Source organism: Dromaius novaehollandiae, chromosome 36, assembly GCF_036370855.1.
Source record: "Dromaius novaehollandiae isolate bDroNov1 chromosome 36, bDroNov1.hap1, whole genome shotgun sequence".
Lineage (NCBI taxonomy): Eukaryota > Metazoa > Chordata > Aves > Casuariiformes > Dromaiidae > Dromaius > Dromaius novaehollandiae.
Genome location: NC_088135.1, coordinates 780,530 through 802,126, shown reverse-complemented (window position 1 = coordinate 802,126; position 21,597 = coordinate 780,530). Strand labels below are relative to the sequence as shown.

Genomic DNA, 21,597 nt, shown 5'->3' with positions numbered 1-21,597 from the left:
GCCCAGGCGTCCGGGGGAGGGGCCCAGGCGTCCGGGCTCCTCCCTCCCGCGCAGACCCCGCCCCGAGGCGAGCGAGACGCGGGTCCTCCGCGGCGGCCGGAAGGGCCGGAAGTGCCGCTCCGGGCGGCCGGAAGTGGCGGCTCGGCTGCTCCGGGCCCTTCACGTGGGGCAGCGGCGGCTCCGTCATGGCGGCGCCCGAGCTGGAGCCGCTCCTGGCCGAGCTGCTGGAGCCCGACAGCGGCCGCGTGCGGCGGGTAACGGGGCCCAGGCGTCCGAGATGAGGGGCCCAGGCGTCCGGGGGGGGCCAGGTGTCCATGGAGGGGCCCAGGCGTCCGGGGAGGGGCCCAGGCGTCCGGGGAGGGGCCCAGGTGTCCATGGAGGGGCCCAGGTGTCCGGGGAGGGGCCCAGGCGTCCGGGAGAGGGGCCCAGGCGTCCGGGGAGGGGCCCAGGTGTCCATGGAGGGGCCCAGGCGTCCGGGAAAGGGGTCCAGATGTCCAGGCAAGGGGCCCAGGCGTCCGGGGGGGGGGACCCAGGGGTCCACGGAAGGGCCCAGGCGTCCAGAGAGGGGCCCAGGCGTCCGGGAAGGGGCCTAGGAGTCCGAGGAGGGGCCCAGGCGTCCGGGAAGGGGCCCAGGTGTCCGGGAGGGGCCCAGGCGTCCGGGAGAGGGGCCCAGGCGTCCGGGAGGGGCCCAGGCGTCCGGGAGGGGCCCAGGTGTCCGGGAAGGGGCCCAGGCGTGCGGGAGAGGGGTCCAGGCGTCCGGGAGGGGCCCAGGCGTCCAGGAAAGGGGCCCAGGGGTCCGGGGAGGGGCCCAGGCGTCCGGGGAAAAGGGCCCAGGTGTCCATGGAGGGCCCAGGCATCTGGGAAGGGGCCCAGGCGTCCGGGAAAGGGCCCAGGCGTCCAAGACGAGGGGCCCAGGCGTCCGGGAAAGGGGCCCAGGCGTCCGGGAAGGGGCCCAGGCGTCCGGGAAGGGGCCCAGGCGTCCGGGGAAGGGGCCCAGGCGTCCGGGGGGGGCCCAGGTGTCCATGGAGGGGCCCAGGCGTCCGGGAAAGGGGCCCAGGCGTCCGGGAAAGGGGTCCAGGTGTCCAGGGAGGGGCCCAGGCGTCCGGGAAGGGCCCAGGCATCCAGAGAGGGGCCCAGGCGTCCGGGGAAAGGGCCCAGGCGTCCTGGAGAGGGGCCCAGGTGTCCGGGAAGGGGCCTAGGAGTCCGAGGAGGGGCCCAGGCGTCCGGGGGGGGCCCAGGCGTCCGGGGAGGGGCCCAGGCGTCTGGGAGGGACCCAGGTGTCCATGGAGGGGCCCAGGCATCTGGGAGAGGGGCCCAGGCGTCCGGGAAGGGGCCCAGGTGTCCGGGAGGGGCCCAGGCGTCTGGGGAAGGGGCCCAGGCGTCCGGGCCCCGCCCTCCCACCGGCTCCGCCCCCCCCGCAGGCCACTGCCCGCCTCCGCGAGGCCTTCGCCGACCCCCAGACCCCCGCCCGCCTCAGCCTCCTGCTCACCGCCTCCCCCCGGCCCCAGGTGGGACCTCCGGCGGCCCATGATGCTCTGCGGCGCCCTCGGGGGGGGGGGGCCTCCCCCCCCATCCCCCCACCCTCCGTGTCCGTTTCGGGGCCCCCCAAAACCCCCGTGTCAGTTTCAACCCCCCCCTTAAACCTTTAATGTCAGTTTCAAGCCTCTTTTTAACCTTTAATGTCAGTTTCAACCCCCCCCTTAAACCTTTAATGTCAGTTTCAAGCCTCTTTTTAACCTTTAATGTCAGTTTCAAGCCCCCCCTTAAACCTTTAATGTCAGTTTCAAGCCCCCCCCCAATTTTCCACGTCAGTTTCGGGGCCGCATCCCAATTTTTGCCCATTCTGAGACCTTTTTTGTTCCTTTTCTGTCAGTTTCAAGCCTTTTTTAACCTTTAATGTCAGTTTCAAGCCCCCCCCTTAAACCTTTAATGTCAGTTTCGGGCCCCCCCCCCTCAATTTTCCACGTCAGTTTCGGGGCCTCATCCCAATTTTTGCCCATTCTGAGACCTTTTTTGTTCCTTTTCTGTCAGTTTCAAGCCTTTTTTAACCTTTAATGTCAGTTTCAAGCCCCCCCCTTAAACCTTTAATGTCAGTTTCGAGCCCCCCCCCCCCAATTTTCCACATCAGTTTCGGGGCCGCATCCCAATTTTTGCCAATTTTGAGACCTTTTTTGTTCCTTTCGCGTCAGTTTCAAGGTCGCCCCCGACCCCGTTTGTCGGTTTTCGGGGTCTTTTTTGCGCCTTTCTTGTCAGTTTCGAGGGCGTTTTGGGTCTTTTTTGTCAGTTTCAAGACCCCCCCCAAAACTTTGATGGTTTCTAGTCGTTTCTGGGTCGGTTTCGATCCATCCGCCATGTTTTTTCCTCGTCGGTTTCCGGGATCGTTTTGGTCCCTCCGTGTCAATTTCGCGTTTTTTCACCATTTTTGTCAGTTTTGAGACCCTCCCCGCAGCCATTTTGTCGGTTTCCGAGCTTGTTTTGGTCCCTCCATGTCAATTTAACCTTTTTCCAACCAATTTTGTCGGTTTTGAGACCCCCCCGCAGCCATTTTGTCGGTTTCCGAGCTCGTTTTGGTCCCTCCATGTCAATTTCACATTTTTCCACCATTTTTGTCGGTTTCGAGACCCCTCTTGCGGCCATTTTGTCGGTTTCCGGGCTCGTTTTGGTCCCTCCGTGTCAATTTTGCGTTTTTCCACCATTTTTGTCGGTTTCAAGACCCCCCGGTGGCCATTTTGTCAGTTTCAAGACCCCCCAGCGGCCATTTTGTCGGTTCCGGGCACCCGTGTCGGTTTCAAGACCCCCCCGGCGGCCATTTTGTCGGTTTCAAGACCCCCCGGCGGCCATTTTGTCGGTTTCCGGGCTCGTTTTGGTCCCTCTGTGTCAATTTCGCATTTTTCCAACTGATTTTGTCGGTTTGGAGACCCCCCCGGCGGCCATTTTGTCGGTTCCGGGCACCCGTGTTGGTTTCAAGACCCCCCGGCGGCCATTTTGTTGGTTTCGAGACCCCCCAGCAGCCATTTTGTCGGTTTCCGGGCGCCCGTGTCGGTTTCAAGACCCCCCGGCGGCCATTTTGTCGGTTTCAAGACCCCCCCGGCGGCCATTTTGTCGGTTTCCGGGCACCCGTGTCGGTTTCAAGACCACCCTGACGGCCATTTTGTCGGTTTCAAGACCCCCCGGCGGCCATTTTGTCGGTTTCCGGGCGCCCGTGTCGGTTTCAAGACCCCCCGGCGGCCATTTTGTTGGTTTCGAGACCCCCCCGGCGGCCATTTTGTCGGTTTCCAGGTGCCCGTATCGGTTTCAAGACCCCCCAGCAGCCATTTTGTCGGTTTCCAGGCACCCGTGTCGGTTTCAAGACCCCCCTGACGGCCATTTTGTCGGTTTCAAGACCCCCCGGCGGCGATTTTGTCGGTTTCCGGGCGCCCGTGTCGGTTTCAAGACCCCCCGGTGGCCATTTTGTTGGTTTCGAGACCCCCCCCGGCGGCCATTTTGTTGGTTTCCAGGCGCCCGTGTCGGTTTCAAGACCCCCCAGCAGCCATTTTGTCGGTTTCCAGGCACCCGTGTCGGTTTCAAGACCCCCCGGCGGCCATTTTGTCGGTTTCAAGACCCCCCCGGCGGCCATTTTGTCGGTTTCCGGGCACCCGTGTCGGTTTCAAGACCACCCTGACGGCCATTTTGTCGGTTTCAAGACCCCCCGGCGGCCATTTTGTCGGTTTCCGGGCGCCCGTGTCGGTTTCAAGACCCCCCGGCGGCCATTTTGTTGGTTTCGAGACCCCCCCGGCGGCCATTTTGTCGGTTTCCAGGTGCCCGTATCGGTTTCAAGACCCCCCAGCAGCCATTTTGTCGGTTTCCAGGCACCCGTGTCGGTTTCAAGACCCCCCTGACGGCCATTTTGTCGGTTTCAAGACCCCCCGGCGGCCATTTTGTCGGTTTCCGGGCGCCCGTGTCGGTTTCAAGACCCCCCGGTGGCCATTTTGTTGGTTTCGAGACCCCCCCCGGCGGCCATTTTGTTGGTTTCCAGGCTCCCGTGTCGGTTTCAAGACCCCCCAGCAGCCATTTTGTCGGTTTCCAGGCACCCGTGTCGGTTTCAAGACCCCCCGGCGGCCATTTTGTCGGTTTCAAGACCCCCCGGCGGCCATTTTGTTGGTTTCAAGACCCCCCCGGCGGCCATTTTGCCGGTTTCCGGGCGCCCGTGTCGGTTTCAAGACCCCCCAGCAGCCATTTTGTCGGTTTCCAGGCACCCGTGTCGGTTTCAAGACCCCCCGGCGGCCATTTTGTCGGTTTCAAGACCCCCCGGCGGCCATTTTGTTGGTTTCAAGACCCCCCCGGCGGCCATTTTGCCGGTTTCCGGGCGCCCGTGTCGGTTTCAAGACCCCCCCGGCGGCCATTTTGTCGGTTTCAAGACCCCCCCGCGGCCATTTTGTCGGTTTCAAGACCCCCCCCGGCGGCCATTTTGTCGGTTTCAAGACCCCCCGGTGGCCATTTTGTCGGTTTCCGGGCGCCCGTGTCGGTTTCGAGCCCCCCCGACGGGCGAGGCTGGCTCGTTCCGTGGCCCCGCCCCTTCCTGGTGCCAGGCCCCGCCCCTTCCTGGTGCCAGGCCCCGCCCCCAAGCCCTCCCCCCCCCCCCCCAGGTGCGGCAAATGGCGGCGGTGCTGCTGCGGCGGCGGCTCCTGGGACGTTGGAGCCGCCTGGACCCCGCCCTGCGCCAGAGGTGGGTGCCGGGGGGGGGGGCGGGGCTACGGGAGGGGGCGGGGCAAGATGGCGGCGGGGGCGGGGCTAACGCCGGGCCTCTCCCCCTGCCCCCCCCCCCACAGGCTCCCGGCGCTGCTGGCCGAGGCCCTGGAGCGGGAGACGGAGTGAGTGCGACCCCCCCCCCAAATAATGGCGGTTTCGGGACCCCCCCAAAAATCATGGTGGTTTCGGGACCCCCCCAAAAATCACGGCGGTTTCGGGACCCCCCCAAAATCACGGCGGTTTCGGGACCCCCCAAATCCCAGTGGTTTTGAGACCCCCCCCCCAAAATCATGGCGGTTTCGGGACCCCCCCAAATCAGGGTGGTTTTGCACCCCCCCCAAATCATGGCGGTTTCGGGACCCCCCCCAAAATCATGGCGGTTTCGGGACCCCCCCCAAAAATCACGGCGGTTTCGAGACCCCCCCAAAAATCACAGCGGTTTCGAGACCCCCCCGAAATCACAGCGGTTTCGAGACCCCCCAAATCGCGGCCGTTTCGAGACCCCCCCCAAATCACGGCGGTTTCGAGACCCCCCCAAATCATGGCGGTTTCAGGACCCCCCCCAAAATCATGGCGGTTTCGGGACCCCCCCCAAATTCATGGCGGTTTCGAGACCCCCCCCAAATCACGGCAGTTTTGGGAACCCCCAAATCCCGGTGGTTTTGAGACCCCCCCAAAATCGTGGCGGTTTCAGGACCCCCCCAAAATCGCGGCAGTTTTGAGACCCCCCAAATCGCGGTGGTTTCGAGACCCCCCCAAAATCATGGCGGTTTCGGGACCCCCCCAAAATCAAGGCGGTTTTGAGACCCCCCAAAAAATCACAGCAGTTTCGAGACCCCCCCAAAAATCACGGCGGTTTCGAGACCGCCCAAAAAAATCACAGCGGTTTCGAGACCCCCCCAAAAATCAAGGCGGTTTCGAGACCCCCCCAAAAATCACAGCGGTTTCGGGACCCCCCCAAATCACAGCGGTTTCGAGACCCCCCTAAAAAATCACAGCGGTTTCGAGACCCCCCCAAAATCACAGCGGTTTCGAGACCCCCCCCAAATCGCGGCGGTCTCAAGCCCCCCCCCCCCGTGTCCCCCCCCCCCCCCCCCAGGCACCCGGTGACGGTGGCCCTGGCCCAACTGGCCGCCCTGGTGCTGCGCCGGGGGGGTCTCGGCGCCTGGGGGCCCCTGGGCACCTGGCTCCAAGCGGGGGCCCGGGACCCCCGGCCCCCCCGGCAAGAGGTAGGGACCCGACATGGCGGCTTCGGGGCCCCCCCATCCCATTCCCCCCCCCCCATTTGCCCCGGGGGGGCGGTTTCGGGGCCCCCCCATGTCCCATTTGCCCCCCCAGTAGCTCCTATGGGTCCCGGGGGGGCGGTTTCGGGGCCCCCCCAGTCCCATTTGCCCCCCCAGTAGCTCCTATGGGTCCCGGGGGGGCGGTTTTGAGGCCCCCCCCAGTCCCATTCCCCCCCCATGGGTCCCGGGGGGGCGGTTTCGGGGCCCCCCCAGTCCCATTTCCCCCCCATGGGTCCCGGGGGGGCGGTTTCGGGGCCCCCCCAGTCCCATTTCCCCCCCATGGGTCCCGGGGGGGCGGTTTCGGGGCCCCCCCCAGCCCCATTCCCCCCCCAGTAGCTCCTATGGGTGCCGGGGGGGCTGTTTCGGGGCCCCCCCAGTCCCATTTGCCCCCCCAGTAGCTCCTGTGGGTCCCGGGGGGGCTGTTTCGGGGCCCCCCCACGTCCCATTTGCCCCCCAGTAGCTCCTATGGGTCCCGGGGGGGCGGTTTCGAGGCCCCCCCCCAGTCCCATTCCCCCCCCATGGGTCCCAGGGGGGCGGTTTCGGGCCCCCCCCAGTCCCATTTGCCCCCCCAGTAGCTCCTATGGGTCCCGGGGGGGCGGTTTCGGGGCCCCCCCAGTCCCATTTCCCCCCCATGGGTCCCGGGGGGGCGGTTTCGGGCCCCCCCCAGTCCCATTTGCCCCCCCAGTAGCTCCTATGGGTCCCGGGGGGGCGGTTTCGGGGCCCCCCCAGTCCCATTTCCCCCCCATGGGTCCCGGGGGGGCGGTTTCGGGCCCCCCCCAGTCCCATTTGCCCCCCCAGTAGCTCCTATGGGTCCCGGGGGGGTGGTTTCGGGGCCCCCCCCACGTCCCATTTGCCCCCCCAGTAGCTCCTATGGGTCCCGGGGGGGCGGTTTCGGGGCCCCCCCCACGTCCCATTTGCCCCCCCAGTAGCTCCTATGGGTCCCGGGGGGGCGGTTTCGAGGCCCCCCCAGTCCTATTTGCCCCCCAGTAGCTCCTATGGGTCCCGGGGGGGCGGTTTCGGGGCCCCCCCAGTCCCATTTGCCCCCCCAGTAGCTCCTATGGGTCCCGGGGGGGCGGTTTCGGGGCCCCCCCAGTCCCATTTGCCCCCCCAGTAGCTCCTCTGGGTCCCGGGGGGGCGGTTTCGGGGCCCCCCCAGTCCCATTTGCCCCCCCAGTAGCTCCTGTGGGTCCCGGGGGGGGCGGTTTTGGGGCCCCCCCCAGTCCCATTTGCCCCCCCAGTAGCTCCTATGGGTCCCGGGGGGGCGGTTTCGGGGCCCCCCCACGTCCCATTTGCCCCCCCAGTAGCTCCTATGGGTCCCGGGGGGGCGGTTTCGGGGCCCCCCCAGTCCCATTTGCCCCCCCAGTAGCTCCTATGGGTCCCGGGGGGGCGGTTTCGAGGCCCCCCCCAGTCCCATTTGCCCCCCCAGTAGCTCCTATGGGTCCCGGGGGGGCGGTTTCGAGGCCCCCCCCAGTCCCATTTGCCCCCCCAGTAGCTCCTATGGGTCCCGGGGGGGTGGTTTCGAGGCCCCCCCAGTCCCATTTGCCCCCCCAGTAGCTCCTATGGGTCCCGGGGGGGGCGGTTTCGGGGCCCCCCCAGTCCCATTTGCCCCCCCAGTAGCTCCTATGGGTCCCGGGGGGGCGGTTTCGGGGCCCCCCCAGTCCCATTTGCCCCCCCAGTAGCTCCTATGGGTCCCGGGGGGGCGGTTTCGAGGCCCCCCCATGTCCTATTCCCCCCCCATGGGTCCCGGGGGGGCGGTTTCGAGGCCCCCCCAGTCCCATTTCCCCCCCATGGGTCCCGGGGGGGCGGTTTCGGGCCCCCCCCAGTCCCATTTGCCCCCCCAGTAGCTCCTATGGGTCCCGGGGGGGTGGTTTCGGGGCCCCCCCCACGTCCCATTTGCCCCCCCAGTAGCTCCTATGGGTCCCGGGGGGGCGGTTTCGGGGCCCCCCCCAGTCCCATTCCCCCCCCATTTGCCCCTGGGGGGTGGTTTTGGGGCCCCCCCAGTCCCATTTGCCCCCCAGTAGCTCCTATGGGTCCCGGGGGGGCGGTTTCGGGCCCCCCCCAGTCCCATTTGCCCCCCCCATTTGCCCTGGGGGGTGGTTTCGAGGCCCCCCCCAGTCCCATTCCCCCCCCATGGGTCGCAGGGGGGCGGTTTCGAGCCCCCCCCCCCACGCCTGGTTATGGGGCGGGGCGGGGGGGGGGCCCCAAAACCGCCGTTTTTCGCCCCGTTTCCCCCCCCCCCCCCCCGCAGGCAGCGCTGCTGGTGCTGAGCGCGGCGGTGGAAGCGGCCCCCGAGGCCCTGGCGCCCCACGGCCCCCCCCTCGCCGCCCTCTGCCGGGGCCTCCTGGGCCCCACGGCGGCCCCCGGCCCCACGGCCTACAGCCTGCGGGCCCTGGGGGGGCTGGCGGCCATGTTGGGCGACGGCCACACGGTGAGCGGCTTCGGGGGGGGGGGGTGCCCCGAAAGGGCGGTTTCTGGGTGCCCCCAAAATGGCGGTTTCTGGGTGCTCCCAAAATGGCGGTTTTGAGGAGCCCCAAAATGGCGGTTTTTGGGCTCCCCCATGCTCCAAAATGGCGGTTTCGGGGCCCCTCGTGTCCCAAAATGGCAGTTTCGAGGTGCCCCACATCCCAAAATGGCGGTTTCGGGGCTCCCCACACCCCAAATTGGCGGTTTCAAGGTCCCTCCTGTCCCAAAATGGCGGTTTCGAGGTGCCCCAAAATGGCGGTTTCGAGGTGCCCCCAAAATGGCGGTTTCGAGGTACCCCAAAATGGCGGTTTCGAGGTGCCCCAAAATGGCGGTTTCGGGGCCCCTCGTGTCCCAAAATGGCGGTTTCGAGGTGCCCCACACCCCAAAATGGAGGTTTTGAGGTGCCCCACACCCCAAAATGGTGGTTTTGAGGCCCCTCATGTCCCAGAATGGCAGTTTCTGGGTGCCCCAAAATGGCGGTTTCTGGGTGCCCCCAAAATGGCGGTTTCTGGGTGCTCCCAAAATGGCGGTTTCAAGGAGCCCTAAAATGGCAGTTTCGGGGCTCGCCCATGCTCCAAAATGGCGGTTTCGGGGCCCCTCGTGTCCCAAAATGGCGGTTTCGGGGCTCCCCCACACCCCAAAATGGCGGTTTTGGGGCTCCCCACACCCCAAAATGGCGGTTTTGAGGCCCCTCATGTCCCAAAATGGCGGTTTCTGGGTGCCCCCAAAATGGCGGTTTCTGGGTGTCCCAAAATGGCGGTTTCTGGGTGCCCCAAAATGGCGGATTTGGGGCTCCCCCACGCCCCAAAATGGCGGTTTCGAGGTGTCCCAAAATGGCGGTTTCGAGGTGTCCCAAAATGGCGGTTTCGGGGCTCCCCCACACCCCAAAATGGCGGTTTCGAGGTGCCCCAAAATGGCGGTTTCGAGGTGCCCCCAAAATGGCGGTTTCGGGGCTCCCCCCTGTCCCAAAATGGCGGTTTCGGGGCCCTCGTGTCCCAAAATGGCAGTTTTGAGGTGTCCCAAAATGGCGGTTTCGAGGTGTCCCAAAATGGCGGTTTTGAGGTGCCCCAAAATGGCGGTTTCAAGGTGCCCCAAAATGGCGGTTTCGAGGTGTCCCAAAATGGCGGTTTCTGGGTGCCCCCAAAATGGCGGTTTCGGGGCCCCTCACGTCCCAAAATGGCAGTTTCGAGGTGCCCCCAAAATGGCGGTTTCGAGGTGTCCCAAAATGGCGGTTTCGAGGTGCCCCAAAATGGCGGTTTCGGGGCCCGTGGTGTCCCAAAATGGCGGTTTTGAGGAGCCCCAAAATGGCGGTTTCGAGGTGCCCCCAAAATGGCGGTTTCGAGGTGCCCCAAAATGGCGGTTTCGGGTCTCCCCCACACCCCAAAATGGCGGTTGCGGGACCCGTGGTGTCCCAAAATGGCGGTTTCGAGGTGCCCCACGCTCCAAAATGGTCGTTTTGGGGCTCCCCACACCCCAAAATGGTGGTTTTGAGGCCCCTCATGTCCCAAAATGGCGGTTTTGAGGTGCCCCAAAATGGCGGTTTCTGGGCTCCCCATGTCCCAAAATGGCGGTTTCAAGGTGCCCCACACCCCAAAATGGCGGTTTCGGGGCTCCCCCATGCTCCAAAATGGCGGTTTCGGGGCCCTCGTGTCCCAAAATGGCGGTTTCGAGGTGTCCCAAAATGGCGGTTTCGAGTTACCCCAAAACGGCCGTTTCTACGCCCAAAACGGGGGTTCCGGCCCTCCAAAAACAGCGGTTTCAGGCTCCCCCGAAACGGCGCTTCCAGCCTGCCCCAAAATAGCGGGTTTTGTCCTCAAAACGGTCTTTTTGGGGCCCGTCGAAAGTAGCGATTTAGAGGTTTGCCAAAAATAGCGGTTTTTGTCCTCAAAACGGTCTTTTTGGGGCCCGTCGAAAGTAGCGATTTTGAAGTTCACTGAAAATAGCGGTTTTTGTCCTCAAAACGGGGGTTTTTGGGCCCGTCGAAAGTAGCAATTTTGAAGTTCGCCAAAAATAGCGGTTTTTGTCCTCAAAACGGTCTTTTTTGGGCCGTGGAAAGTAGCGATTTTGAGGTTTGCCAAAAATAGCGGGTTTTGCCCTCAAAACGGTCTTTTTTGGGCCCGTCGAAAGTAGCGATTTTGAAGTTCGCCAAAAATAGCGGTTTTTGTCCTCAAAACGGTCTTTTTTGGGCCGTGGAAAGTAGTGATTTTGAGGTTTGCCAAAAATAGTGGTTTTTGTCCTCAAAACGGTCTTTTTGGGGCCCGTTGAAAGTAGCAATTTTGAAGTTCGCCAAAAATAGCGGTTTTTGTTCTCAAAACCAGGGTTTTTGGGCCCGTCAAAAATAGCGATTTTGAGGTTCGCCGAAAACAGCAGTTTTGTCCTCAAAACCGTCTTCTTTGGGCCGTGGAAAGTAGCAATTTCCAAAATCACCGTTTCTATTCCCAAAACGGTTGACTTTTTCCGCGCCGGAACCGCCGTTTTGGCGACTTTCCGTAGAAAGCACTTTCCGCGGTGGCTTTTTTTCCCAAAACAGCCGTTTTTAGCCTTAAATCCGTGTCGAGGGGGGGGGGGGGCGAAACAGCGGTTTTTAGCCTCCCGCAAAACCCAGCGGTTTCGGGGCCCCCCCACCCCCAAAAATAGCGTTTTTTGGCGCTTTGCCCCAAATCGCCCTTCCGCAGCCCGAAACGGGGGGGCGGGGCTTGGGGGGGGCCCCCCCCGGCCCCCCCCGACCCCCCCCCCGTGCCCCCCCCCCCCCAGGAGCTGCTCCGCTCGCTGCTGCCCGACGTCCTGGGGGGGGTCGAGAAGCTCCTCGACGCCGACGAGGTGGGTCCGGGCGGGGGGGGGGCGCGATTTTGGGGCCTTTCCGGCCGTTTCGGCGATTCCCGGCCGTTTCGGGGCCGTTTTGGGTCGTTTCGGGCTCTTTGGAGCGATTTCGGTCGTTTCCGAGCCGCCCCAAAAATTTGGGCCTTTCTCAGCAATTTTCGGGGTCCCCCGGTGGCTTTTTTGGGGCGTTTTGCCCGTATTGAGCGATTCCCGGCCGTTTCGGGGCGTTTCAAGCTCTTTTGAACGATTTCGGTCGTTTCCGAGCCGCCCCAAAAATTTGGGCCTTTCTCAGCAATTTTCGGGGTCCCCCGGTGGGTTTTTTGGGGCGTTTTGCCCGTATTGAGCGATTCCCGGCCGTTTCGGGGCCGTTTCGGGGCGTTTCAAGCTCTTTTGAACGATTTCGGTCGTTTCCGAGCTGCCCCCAAAATTTGGGCCTTTCTCAGCAATTTTCGGGGTCCCCCGGTGGCTTTTTTGGGGCGTTTTGCCCATATTGAGCGATTCCCGGCCGTTTCGGGGCCGTTTCGGGGCGTTTCAAGCTCTTTTGAGCGATTTCGGTCGTTTCCGAGCCGCCCGGAAAATTTGGGCCTTTCTCAGCAATTTTCGGGGTCCCCCGGTGGCTTTTTTGGGGCGTTTTGCCCGTATCGAGCGATTCCCAGCCGTTTCGGGGCCGTTTTGGGGCGTTTCAAGCTCTTTGGAGCGATTTCGGTCGTTTCCGAGCTGCCCCCAAAATTTGGGCCTTTCTCAGCAATTTTCGGGGTCCCCCGGTGGCTTTTTTGGGGCGTTTTGCCCGTATCGAGCGATTTCCGGGGGTTTTGGGCCCCCCCCCACCCGGCTTCATCGCATGGGATTTTGGGGCGTCCCGAGGCGTTTTGGCGACTTTGGGGCTGTTTAGCGACTTTTTTGGGCCGTTTCTGAGCGTTTTTGGTGCTTTTGGGGGTTTTGGGGGGTTTTGGGGGATTTTGGGGGTTTTCTGGGGGGTTTTGGGGGGTTTTGGGGGTTTTCTGGGGGGTTTTCTGGGGGTTTTGGGGGGTTTCGGGGCCCCCCCGGCTTCGTGGCGCGGGATTTTGGGGCGTCCCGAGGTGTTTTGGCGAGTTTGGGGCCGTTAAGCGACGTTTTTGGGCCGTTTCTGAGCGTTTTTGGTGCTTTTGGGGGTTTTGGGGGGTTTTGGGGGTTTTCTGGGGGGTTTTGGGGTCCCCCCGGCTTCGTGGCGTGGGATTTTGGGGCGTCCCGAGGCGTTTTGGCGACTTTGGGGCCGTTAAGCGACGTTTTTGGGCCGTTTCTGGGCGGTTTTGATGCTTTTGGGTGTTTTCTGGGGGGTTTTGGGTGTTTTCGGGGGGTTTTGGGGGGTTTTGGGGGGTTTCGGGGCCCCCCCGGCAGTTTGGGGCCCCCCCAGGCGCTGGCGACCGAAGCCCTGGAGGTGCTGGACGAGTTCCTGGAGGCCGATCCGGCCGCCGTCACCCCCCACCTGCGGCCCCTGCTCGACCTCTGCCTCCAGGTGACCCCCCCCGCGAGGGGCCCAGGCGTCCGGGAGGGGCCCAGGCGTCCTGGAAAGGGGCCCAGGCGTCTGGGAGGGGCCCAGGCGTCCGGGAGGGGCCCAGGCATCCGGAAAGGGGCCCAGGCGTCCGGGACAAGGGCCCAGGTGTCCAGGCCCAGGCGTCCGGGAGGGGCCCAGGCGTCCGGGAGGGGCCCAGGCGTCCGGGAGAGGGGCCCAGGCGTCCAGGAAAGGGGCCCAGGCGTCCGGGAAAAGGGCCCAGGCGTCCAGGGAGGGGCCCAGGCGTCCGGGAAAGGGCCCAGGAGTCCGGGAAGGGGCCCAGGCGTCCAGGGGAGGGACCCAGGTGTCCGGGAAAAGGGCCCAGGCGTCCGGGAGGGGCCCAGGCGTCCGGGGAGGGGCCCAGGCGTCCGGGGAAAAGGGCCCAGGCGTCCGGGTGAGGGGCCCAGGCGTCCAGGAAAAGGGCCCAGGCGTCCGGGAGGGGCCCAGGTGTCCGGGAAAAGGGGCCCAGGCGTCCGGGAAAGGGCCCAGGCGTCCGGGAGTGGCCCAGGTGTCCGGGAAAGGGGCCCAGGCGTCCGGGAAAAGGGGCCCAGGCGTCCGGGAAAGGGGCCCAGGCGTCCGGGGAAAAGGGCCCAGGTGTCCGGGAAAAGGGCCCAGGCATCCGGGAAAGGGCCCAGGTGTCCGGGAAAAGGGCCCAGGCGTCCGGGAAAAGGGCCCAGGCATCCGGGAAAGGGCCCAGGCGTCCGGGAAAGGGGCCCAGGCGTCCGGGGAAGGGGCCCAGGCGTCCGGGAAAGGGCCCAGGCGTCCGGGAAAGGGGCCCAGGCGTCCGGGAAAAGGGCCCAGGCGTCCGGGGAAGGGGCCCAGGCGTCCGGGGAAGGGACCCAGGTGTCCGGGAAAAGGGCCCAGGCGTCCGGGGAGGGGCCCAGGCGTCCGGGGAAAAGGGCCCAGGTGTGCGGGAAAAGGGCCCAGGTGTGCGGGAAAAGGGCCCAGGCGTCCGGGAAAGGGGCCCAGGCGTCCGGGAAAAGGGCCCAGGCGTCTGGGAAAAGGGCCCAGGTGTCCAGGGAGGGGCCCAGGCGTCCGGGAAAAGGGCCCAGGCGTCCGGGAAGGGGCCCAGGCGTCCGGGAGGGACCCAGGCATCCGGGGAGGGGGCCCAGGCGTCCGGGGAAAGGGCCCAGGCAGCCGGGAAAAGGGCCCAGGCGTCCGGGGAAGGGGCCCAGGTGTGCGGGAAAAGGGCCCAGGCGTCCGGGAAAGGGGCCCAGGCGTCCGGGAAAAGGGCCCAGGCGTCTGGGAAAAGGGCCCAGGTGTCCAGGGAGGGGCCCAGGCGTCCGGGAAAAGGGCCCAGGCGTCCGGGAAGGGGCCCAGGCGTCCGGGAGGGACCCAGGCATCCGGGGAGGGGGCCCAGGCGTCCGGGGAAAGGGCCCAGGCAGCCGGGAAAAGGGCCCAGGCGTCCGGGGAAGGGGCCCAGGCGTCCGGGGAGGGGCCCAGGCGTCCGGGATGAGGGACCCAGGCGTCCGGGCCGCAGGTGGGGGGGGCGGCGACGCGGGGTGACGCCGTTCGCGCCCGGGCTTTGGCCACCGTCGCCTTCGTGGCCCAGCGGTGCCCCAAGGTGAGCGGGGGAGGGGGAACTGGGAGGCACTGGGGGATACTGGGAGGCACTGGGGGGCACTGGGCAGCACTGGGGGGGCTATGAGGAGGGACTGGGGGGCACTGGGGGATGCTGGGAGGCATTGGGGGATACTGGGAGGCATTGGGGGGGCTACGAGGGGGGACTGGGGGATACTGGGAGGCACTGGGGGGGCTACGAGGGGGCACTGGGGGATACTGGGAGGCACTGGGGGTTATGGGGAGGAACTGGGAGGCACTGGGGGGCTACAAGGAGGGACTGGGGGGCACTGGGGGATAGCATGGGTTACTGGGAGGGACTGGGGCATACTGGGAAAGCACTGGGCTATACTGGGGAGGTACTGGGCTGCATTAAGGGGGCACTGGACCATACTGGGAGGAGCACTGGGGCATCCTGGGCTATATTGGGGGGCACTGGGGCATACTGGGGGGCACTGGGTTACACTGGGGTGGCATGGAGGGGGCCCTGGGCTATACTGGGTGGTACTGGGGTATACTGGGGTGGCACTGGGGGGCACTGGGGCATATTAGGGTGGTACTGGGGGGATACTGGGCTATACTGGGGGGCACTGGGGTATACTGGAGTGGCACTGGGGACACACTGGGCTATACTGGGGGGCACTGGGGCATGGGGGGGGCTCTAGGGGGGCACTGGGCTATACTGGGGGGCACTGGGCTATACTGGGGGGGCACTGGGGTATACTGGAGTGGTACTGGGGGGCACTGGGGCATATTAGGGTGGCACTGGGGGGATACTGGGCTATACTGGGGGGCACTGGGGTATACTGGAGTGGCACTGGGGACACACTGGGCTATACTGGGGGGCACTGGGGCATGGGGGGGGCTCTAGGGGGGCACTGGGCTATACTGGGGGGCACTGGGCTATACTGGGGGGCACTGGGATATACTGGGAGGGGGGCGGGGCAGCCCAGCTGAGCCCATACAGGTGCATACTGGTGCGTACTGGTGCGTACTGGTGCATACTGGTGCGCGGCGGGGCGGCAGGCGCTGCTGCGGGGGGGGCTGCTGCCCCCGCTGCTGCGGGGACTCCTGGGCCCCCTGTGCGCCGCCCCCCCCCCCGGGCGCCCCGACCCCGAGGACGAGGAGGACGAGGAGGAGGAGGAGGAGGAAGGCGGCGAGGCCGAAGGCTCCGGCGGCCCCAGCCCCCGGCACGCCGCCGCCCAGGTGAGCCCCGGAAACGGGCCGGAACGCCCCAAAAACGGGGCCGGAATGGGCCGAAACGGGCCGAAACGCCCCAAAATGGGCCAAAACGCTCCAAACTGGGCTGGAACGCCCCGAAATGGGCCGAAACGCCCCAAAACGGGGCCGAAACGCCCCCAAAATGGGCTAAAATGCCCCAAACTGGGCTGGAACACCCCGAAATGGGCCAGAATGCCCCAAAACGGGCCAAAATGGGCCAAAATGCCCCAAACTGGGCTGGAACGCCCTGAAATGGGCCGAAATGCCCCAAAACGGGGCCGAAACACCCCAAAATGGGCCAAAATGCCCCAAACTGGGCCAGAACGCCCCAAATCGGGTCAAAAATGCCCCCAGAATGGGGCCAGAATGGGACAAAACGGGCCGAAACGCCCCCAAAATGGGCCAAAATGCCCCAAACTGGGCTGGAACGCCCTGAAATGGGCCGCAATGCCCCAAAAACGGGGCCGGAACGGGCCGAAACACCCCAAAATGGGCTAAAATGCCCCAAACTGGGCTGGAACGCCCTGAAATGGGCCAAAATGCCCCAAATGGGCCAAAACGCCCCAAAATGGGCCAAAATGCCCCAAATGGGCCAGAACGCCCCAAATCGGGTCAAAAATGCCCCCAGAATGGGGCCAGAATGGGACAAAACGGGCCGAAACGCCCCCAAAATGGGCCAAAATGCCCCAAACTGGGCCGGAACACCCTGAAATGGGCCAGAATGCCCCAAAACGGGCCAAAACGGCCCAAAACACCCCAAAATGGGCCAAAATGCCCCAAACTGGGCTGGAATGCCCCGAAATGGGCCGCAATGCCCCAAATGGGCCAAAACGCCCCAAAATGGGCCAAAATGCCCCAAACTGGGCCGGAACGCCCCAAAAACGGGGCCGGAACAGGCCGAAACGGGCCAAAACGCCCCAAAATGGGCCGAAATGCCCCCAAAATGGAGCCAGAACGGGCGGAAACGCCCTGAAATGGGCCGAAATGCCCCAAAAACAGGGCTAGAAGGCTCCGAAATGCCCCAAAACGGGCCAAAATGCCTCCAAAATGGGGCCAGATGCCCTGAAACGGGCCAAAATGCCCCGAAATGGGGCTGAAGTGCCCCAAAATGGGTGAAAACACCCTGAAATGCCCCGAAATAGGGCCAAAACACCCCGAAATGCCCCAAAATGCCTCAAAACGGGAACAAAACACCCCAAAACGGGAACAAAACACCCCAAAACGGGGTCAGAATGCCCAAATGCCCCAAATGCCCTAATTTTGGCAGGTTTTCCCCCAATTTTGGTCTGTTCTGCCTGATCTGGTGATTTTTTTTTGCCCCATTCGGGTTTTTTCCACCTTTTGAGATTTTATTTTCCCTCCATTTGGGGTGAGTTTTCCCCATTTTGGTTCCCTCTCAATTTTAGGGATTTTGGTTCATTTTGGGCTGCTTTCAGCACTTCTTGGCAATTTCCTCCCCATTTTGGAAGCGATTTTTCTCCTGTTTTGGGGCCGTTTCCCCCCCCATTTTCGGGCTGTTTCCCCCCCGTTTTGGGGCTGTTTCCCCCCGTTTTGGGGCCGCCGCGTTTTGGGGCGAAATCCGGGCGTTTTGGGTCCGCCCTGACCCCCCCCCCCCGGTTCCCGCAGGCCCTCGACGCCCTGGCCCAGGCGCTGCCCCCCGAGAAGCTGCTGCGGCCCCTGGTGCGTTTGGGGCAAATCGGGGCGATTTTGGGCAAATCGGGGCGATTTGGGGCAAGTTGGGGGGATTTGGGGCAAATTGGGGCAATTTGGGGCAATTTGGGGGTTATTTGGGTTTTTTGGGGGGCGTTGGGTGTCCTGGGGGGGTATTTGGGGTTTTTTGGGGTATATTTGGGGTCCCTGGCGGATTTTTGGGGCTAATTTGCAAGATTTTGGGGTCCGGGGGGGGAATTTGGGGCTAATTTGCAGGATTTTGGGGCCGCTGGGGGGGGATTTCTTTTTGGGGGGGGGTTTGGAGGGTCTCGGGGCGTTTGGGGGGGGTCTCTGGGGGTGTTTGTGGTGGGGTGTTGTCGGGGGACGGTGGTTTCGGGGTGTTTCCGGGTGTTTCCGGGTGTTGTTTTTTTTGGGGGGGGGGGGGTCTCGGTTTCGGGGTGTCCCTGACCCCCCCCCCCCCCGCAGCTGCCGCTGTTGGAGCCGCTTTTGGGGAGCCCCCGGCCCCCCGCCCGCAAGGGGGGGCTCCTGGCCCTGGGGGCCCTGGCCGAGGGTTGCGGCGAACACCTGCGCCGGCGGTGAGTCCTCCGGAGGCCCCGCAACACCCGCGCGCACACCCGGCGCCCCCAAAATCCCCCCCCGGCGCCCCAAAATACCCCCCGGCACCCCAAAATACCCCCCTCTCACCCCAAAATACCCCCCAAAGCGCCCCGGCGTCACCCCGGTGTCAACCGGAGGTGTCACCCGGTGTCACCCGCAAAGACCCCGGCACACCGCGGTGTTGCCCTCGCCCCGAAATACCTGCGGGTCGCCCCAGAATGCCCTTATTTTGCCCCAAAATCGCTCCCAACGGCCTCGCTTCACCCTGAAATACCCCGTGACACCCCCAAGTACCCCGTGTTGCCCCCAAATACCCCAATTTCACCCGTCAGTACCCCCACGTCACCCCCAAGTGCCTTAATTTCACCCCAAAATCCCATGTTGTCACCCGGAAATACCCCGTCTTGCCCCAAAATACACCTCTGCTGCCCCCAAACACCCCAGTTTCACCCCAAAATGTGTCACCCTCGAATGTCACCCCAACACCCTCTCCTGGTACCCCGAAACAAGGGTGTTGGGGGTGTTTGGGGGGTGTTTGGGGGGTATTTCTGGGTATTTTCATGGTTTCACAGTTGTATGGGGGTATTTCGGGTGTATTTAAGGCTATTTGGGGGTGTTTCTGGGGTATTCTGGGGTATTTTGGGGTGCTTTGGGGGTGTCTGGGAGTGTTTGGGGGTACTTTGGGGCATCAGGGTACTTTGGGGATATTGGGAGTACTTTGGAGGCATCTGGGGGTACTTTGGAAGTGTTTGTGGGTACTTTGGGTGTATTTGGGGGTGTTTCGGGGGTACTTTGGGGTGTTTGGGGGTGTTTGGAGATGTTAGGGTGTATCTGCGGGTGTTCAGGTGTACCTTGGGTGTATCTGGGGTGTTTCTGGGGTATTTGGGGGTGTTTGGGGGTACTTCGGGGGTGTTTGGGGGTACTTTGGGGGTGTTTGGGTGTACTTTGGGTGTATCTGGGGGTGTTTCTGGGGTATTCGGGGGTACTTTGGGGGTCTTTGAGGGTACTTTGGGGGTGTTTGGGGGTATTTTGGGGGTGTTTGGGTGTACTTTGGGTGTATCTGGGGGTGTTTCCGTGGTCTTTGGGGGTACTTTGGGGGTATTTTGGGGGGGGGTTTGGCTGTATTTTGGGTGTATCTGGGGGTGTTTCTGGGGTATTTGGGGGTACTTTGGGGGTCTTTGAGGGTACTTCGAGGGTGTTTGGGGGTACTTTGGGGGTGTTTGGGTGTACTTTGGGTGTATCTGGGGGTGTTTTGGGTGTATTTGGGTGTATCTGGGGGTGTTTCCGTGGTCTTTGGGGGTACTTTGGGGGTATTTTGGGGGTGTTTGGGTGTACTTTGGGTGTATCTGGGGGTGTTTCTGGGGTATTCGGGGGTACTTTGGGGGTCTTTGAGGGTACTTTGGGGGTGTTTGGGGGTATTTTGGGGGTGTTTGGGTGTACTTTGGGTGTATCTGGGGGTGTTTTGGGTGTATTTGGGTGTATCTGGGGGTGTTTCCGTGGTCTTTGGGGGTACTTTGGGGGTATTTTGGGGGGGGGGGTTTGGCTGTATTTTGGGTGTATCTGGGGGTGTTTCTGGGGTATTTGGGGGTACTTTGGGGGTCTTTGAGGGTACTTTGGGGGTGTTTGGGGGTACTTTGGGGGTGTTTGGGTGTACTTTGGGTGTATCTGGGGGTGTTTTGGGGGTATTTGGGTGTATCTGGGGGTGTTTCCGTGGTCTTTGGGGGTACTTTGGGGGTATTTTGGGGGTGTTTGGCTGTATTTTGGGTGTATCTGGGGGTGTTTCTGGGGTATTTGGGGGTACTTTGGGGGTCTTTCAGGGTACTTTGAGGGTGTTTGGGGGTACTTTGGGGGTGTTTGGGTGTACTTTGGGTGTATCTGGGGGTGTTTCGGGTGTATTTGGGTGTATCTGGGGGTGTTTCTGGGGTATTCGGGGGTACTTTGGGGGTATTTTGGGGGTGTTTGGCTGTATTTTGGGTGTATCTGGGGGTGTTTCTGGGGTATCCGGGGGTACTTTGGGGGTGTTGGGGGGTATCTGGGGGGCGTCGGGGGTACTCCGGCTGTCTGTGGGGGTGTTCGGGTGTATCGGGGGGTCCCGGCGGTGCCGTCCACGGCCCCACGGGTGTGTCCCCCCCCCCCCCCGCCGCAGGTACCTGGGACCAGCGCTGCGGGTGTTGCGGGGGGGCCTGGGCGACCCCGAGGCCTCGGTGCGGGGGGCGGCCGCCTGTGCCCTGCGCCGCCTCGCCGACTGTCTCCAGGTACCGCCGCCACTGGGGGGCACTGGGAGGCACTGGGAGGCACTGGGAGGCACTGGGGGCTCCTGGGAGGCACTGGGGGCTACTGGGATGCACTGGGAGGGCTCCTGGGAGGCACTGGGCTGTGCTGGGAGGCACTGGGAGTGCCCTGGGGGCTACTGGGATGCACTGGGAGGGCTCCTGGGAGGCACTGGGCTGTGCTGGGAGGCACTGGGAGTGCCCTGGGGGCTCCTGGGAGGCACTGGGAGGGCTCCTGGGAGGCACTGGGAGGCATTGGGGGCTACTGGGAGGCACTGGGAGGGCTCCTGGGAGGCACTGGGATGTACTGGGATGCCCTGGGGGTTACTGGGATGGTTTGGGGATTACCGGGAGGGCTCCTGGGAACCACTGGGAGGCACTGGGAATGCCCTGGGGGCTACTGGGAGGCACTGGGAGGCACTGGGAATGCCCTGGGAGCTACTGGGAAGCACTGGGATGCATTGGGAATGCCCTGGGGGCTACTGGGAGGCATTGGGGGCTACTGGGAGCCACTGGGAGGGCTCCTGGGAGGCACTGGGAGCTATTGGGATGCACTGGGAATGCCTTGGGGGCTATTGGGATGTACTGGGAAGGCTACTAGGGGACACTGGGAGAGCCCTGGCCCATACTGGGAGGCACTGGGTTATACTGGGAGGGGTCTGAGTGCTTCCTGGGAGGCCCTGGGCTATACTGGGGGCACTGGGAGGGCTCCGAGCCCTACTGGGCCACACTGGGAGGCCCTGCACGGGCACCCCTTGGCCTGCGTAGAGCTACACTGGTCCATACTGGTCTGTACTGGTGCGCAGCCCGAGGTGGCGACGCTGGCGGGGGAGATGCTGCCGACGGCGCTGGCGGCCCTGGAGGGCCCAGGCGTCCGGGAGGCCCCGGCCAAGGCCTGGTACATCCTGGAGAGCCTCCTCGAGTGCCTCGGTAGGGGCCCAGGCGTCCGGGAGAGGGGCCCAGGCGTCCGGGAGGGGCCCAGGCATCCAGGAAAGGGCCCAGGCGTCCGGGAAAGGGGCCCAGGCGTCCGGGAAGGGGGCCCAGGCGTCCGGGAAAGGGCCCAGGCATCCGGGAAAAGGGCCCAGGAGTCCGGGAAAGGGGCCCAGGTGTCCGGGAAAGGGGCCCAGGCATCTCGGAGAGGGGCCCAGGCGTCCGGGGAGGGGCCCAGGTGTCCGGGAAAGGGGCCCAGGTGTCCGGGAGGGGCCCAGGCGTCCGGGAAAGGGCCCAGGCGTCCGGGAAAAGGGCCCAGGAGTCCGGGGAGGGGCCCAGGCGTCCGGGAAAGGGGCCCAGGCGTCTGGGAAAGGGCCCAGGTGTCCGGGACGAGGGGCCCAGGGGTCCAGGGAAGGGGCCCAGGTGTCCGGGGAGGGGCCCAGGCGTCCGGGGAGGGGCCCAGGCATCCGGGGAAGGGCCCAGGTGTCCGGGGAGGGGCCCAGGCGTCCGGGTGAAGGGCCCAG

At 64.3% G+C, this 21,597-nt stretch overlaps 1 protein-coding gene across 1 annotated transcript; it reads left to right on the top strand.

Annotated features, from left to right (window-relative positions):
- Positions 1-116: 116 nt before the first annotated feature.
- Positions 117-21,589, top strand: LOC135325367 (importin-4-like). The gene is made up of 14 exons (XM_064503336.1): positions 117-254; positions 1,422-1,508; positions 4,626-4,705; positions 4,809-4,850; positions 5,828-5,957; positions 8,259-8,438; positions 11,228-11,293; positions 12,687-12,788; positions 14,305-14,388; positions 15,411-15,590; positions 17,232-17,285; positions 17,742-17,851; positions 20,020-20,128; positions 20,950-21,589. The coding sequence occupies exons 1-14, from the start codon at positions 186-188 to the stop codon at positions 21,586-21,588; spliced, it is 1,932 nt and encodes a 643-aa protein (XP_064359406.1). The 5' UTR covers positions 117-185; the 3' UTR covers position 21,589.
- The last annotated feature ends 8 nt before the right edge of the window (positions 21,590-21,597 follow it).

Bases quoted from the DNA above. Each gene is read 5' to 3' on its own strand.
- LOC135325367 (XM_064503336.1), top strand. From the start codon at position 186: ATGGCGGCGCCCGAGCTGGAGCCGCTCCTGGCCGAGCTGCTGGAGCCC. The intron at 4,851-5,827 runs GTGAGTGCGACC...CCCCCCCCCCAG, and splicing joins GCCCTGGAGCGGGAGACGGA to GCACCCGGTGACGGTGGCCC. The intron at 8,439-11,227 runs GTGAGCGGCTTC...CCCCCCCCCCAG, and splicing joins TGTTGGGCGACGGCCACACG to GAGCTGCTCCGCTCGCTGCT.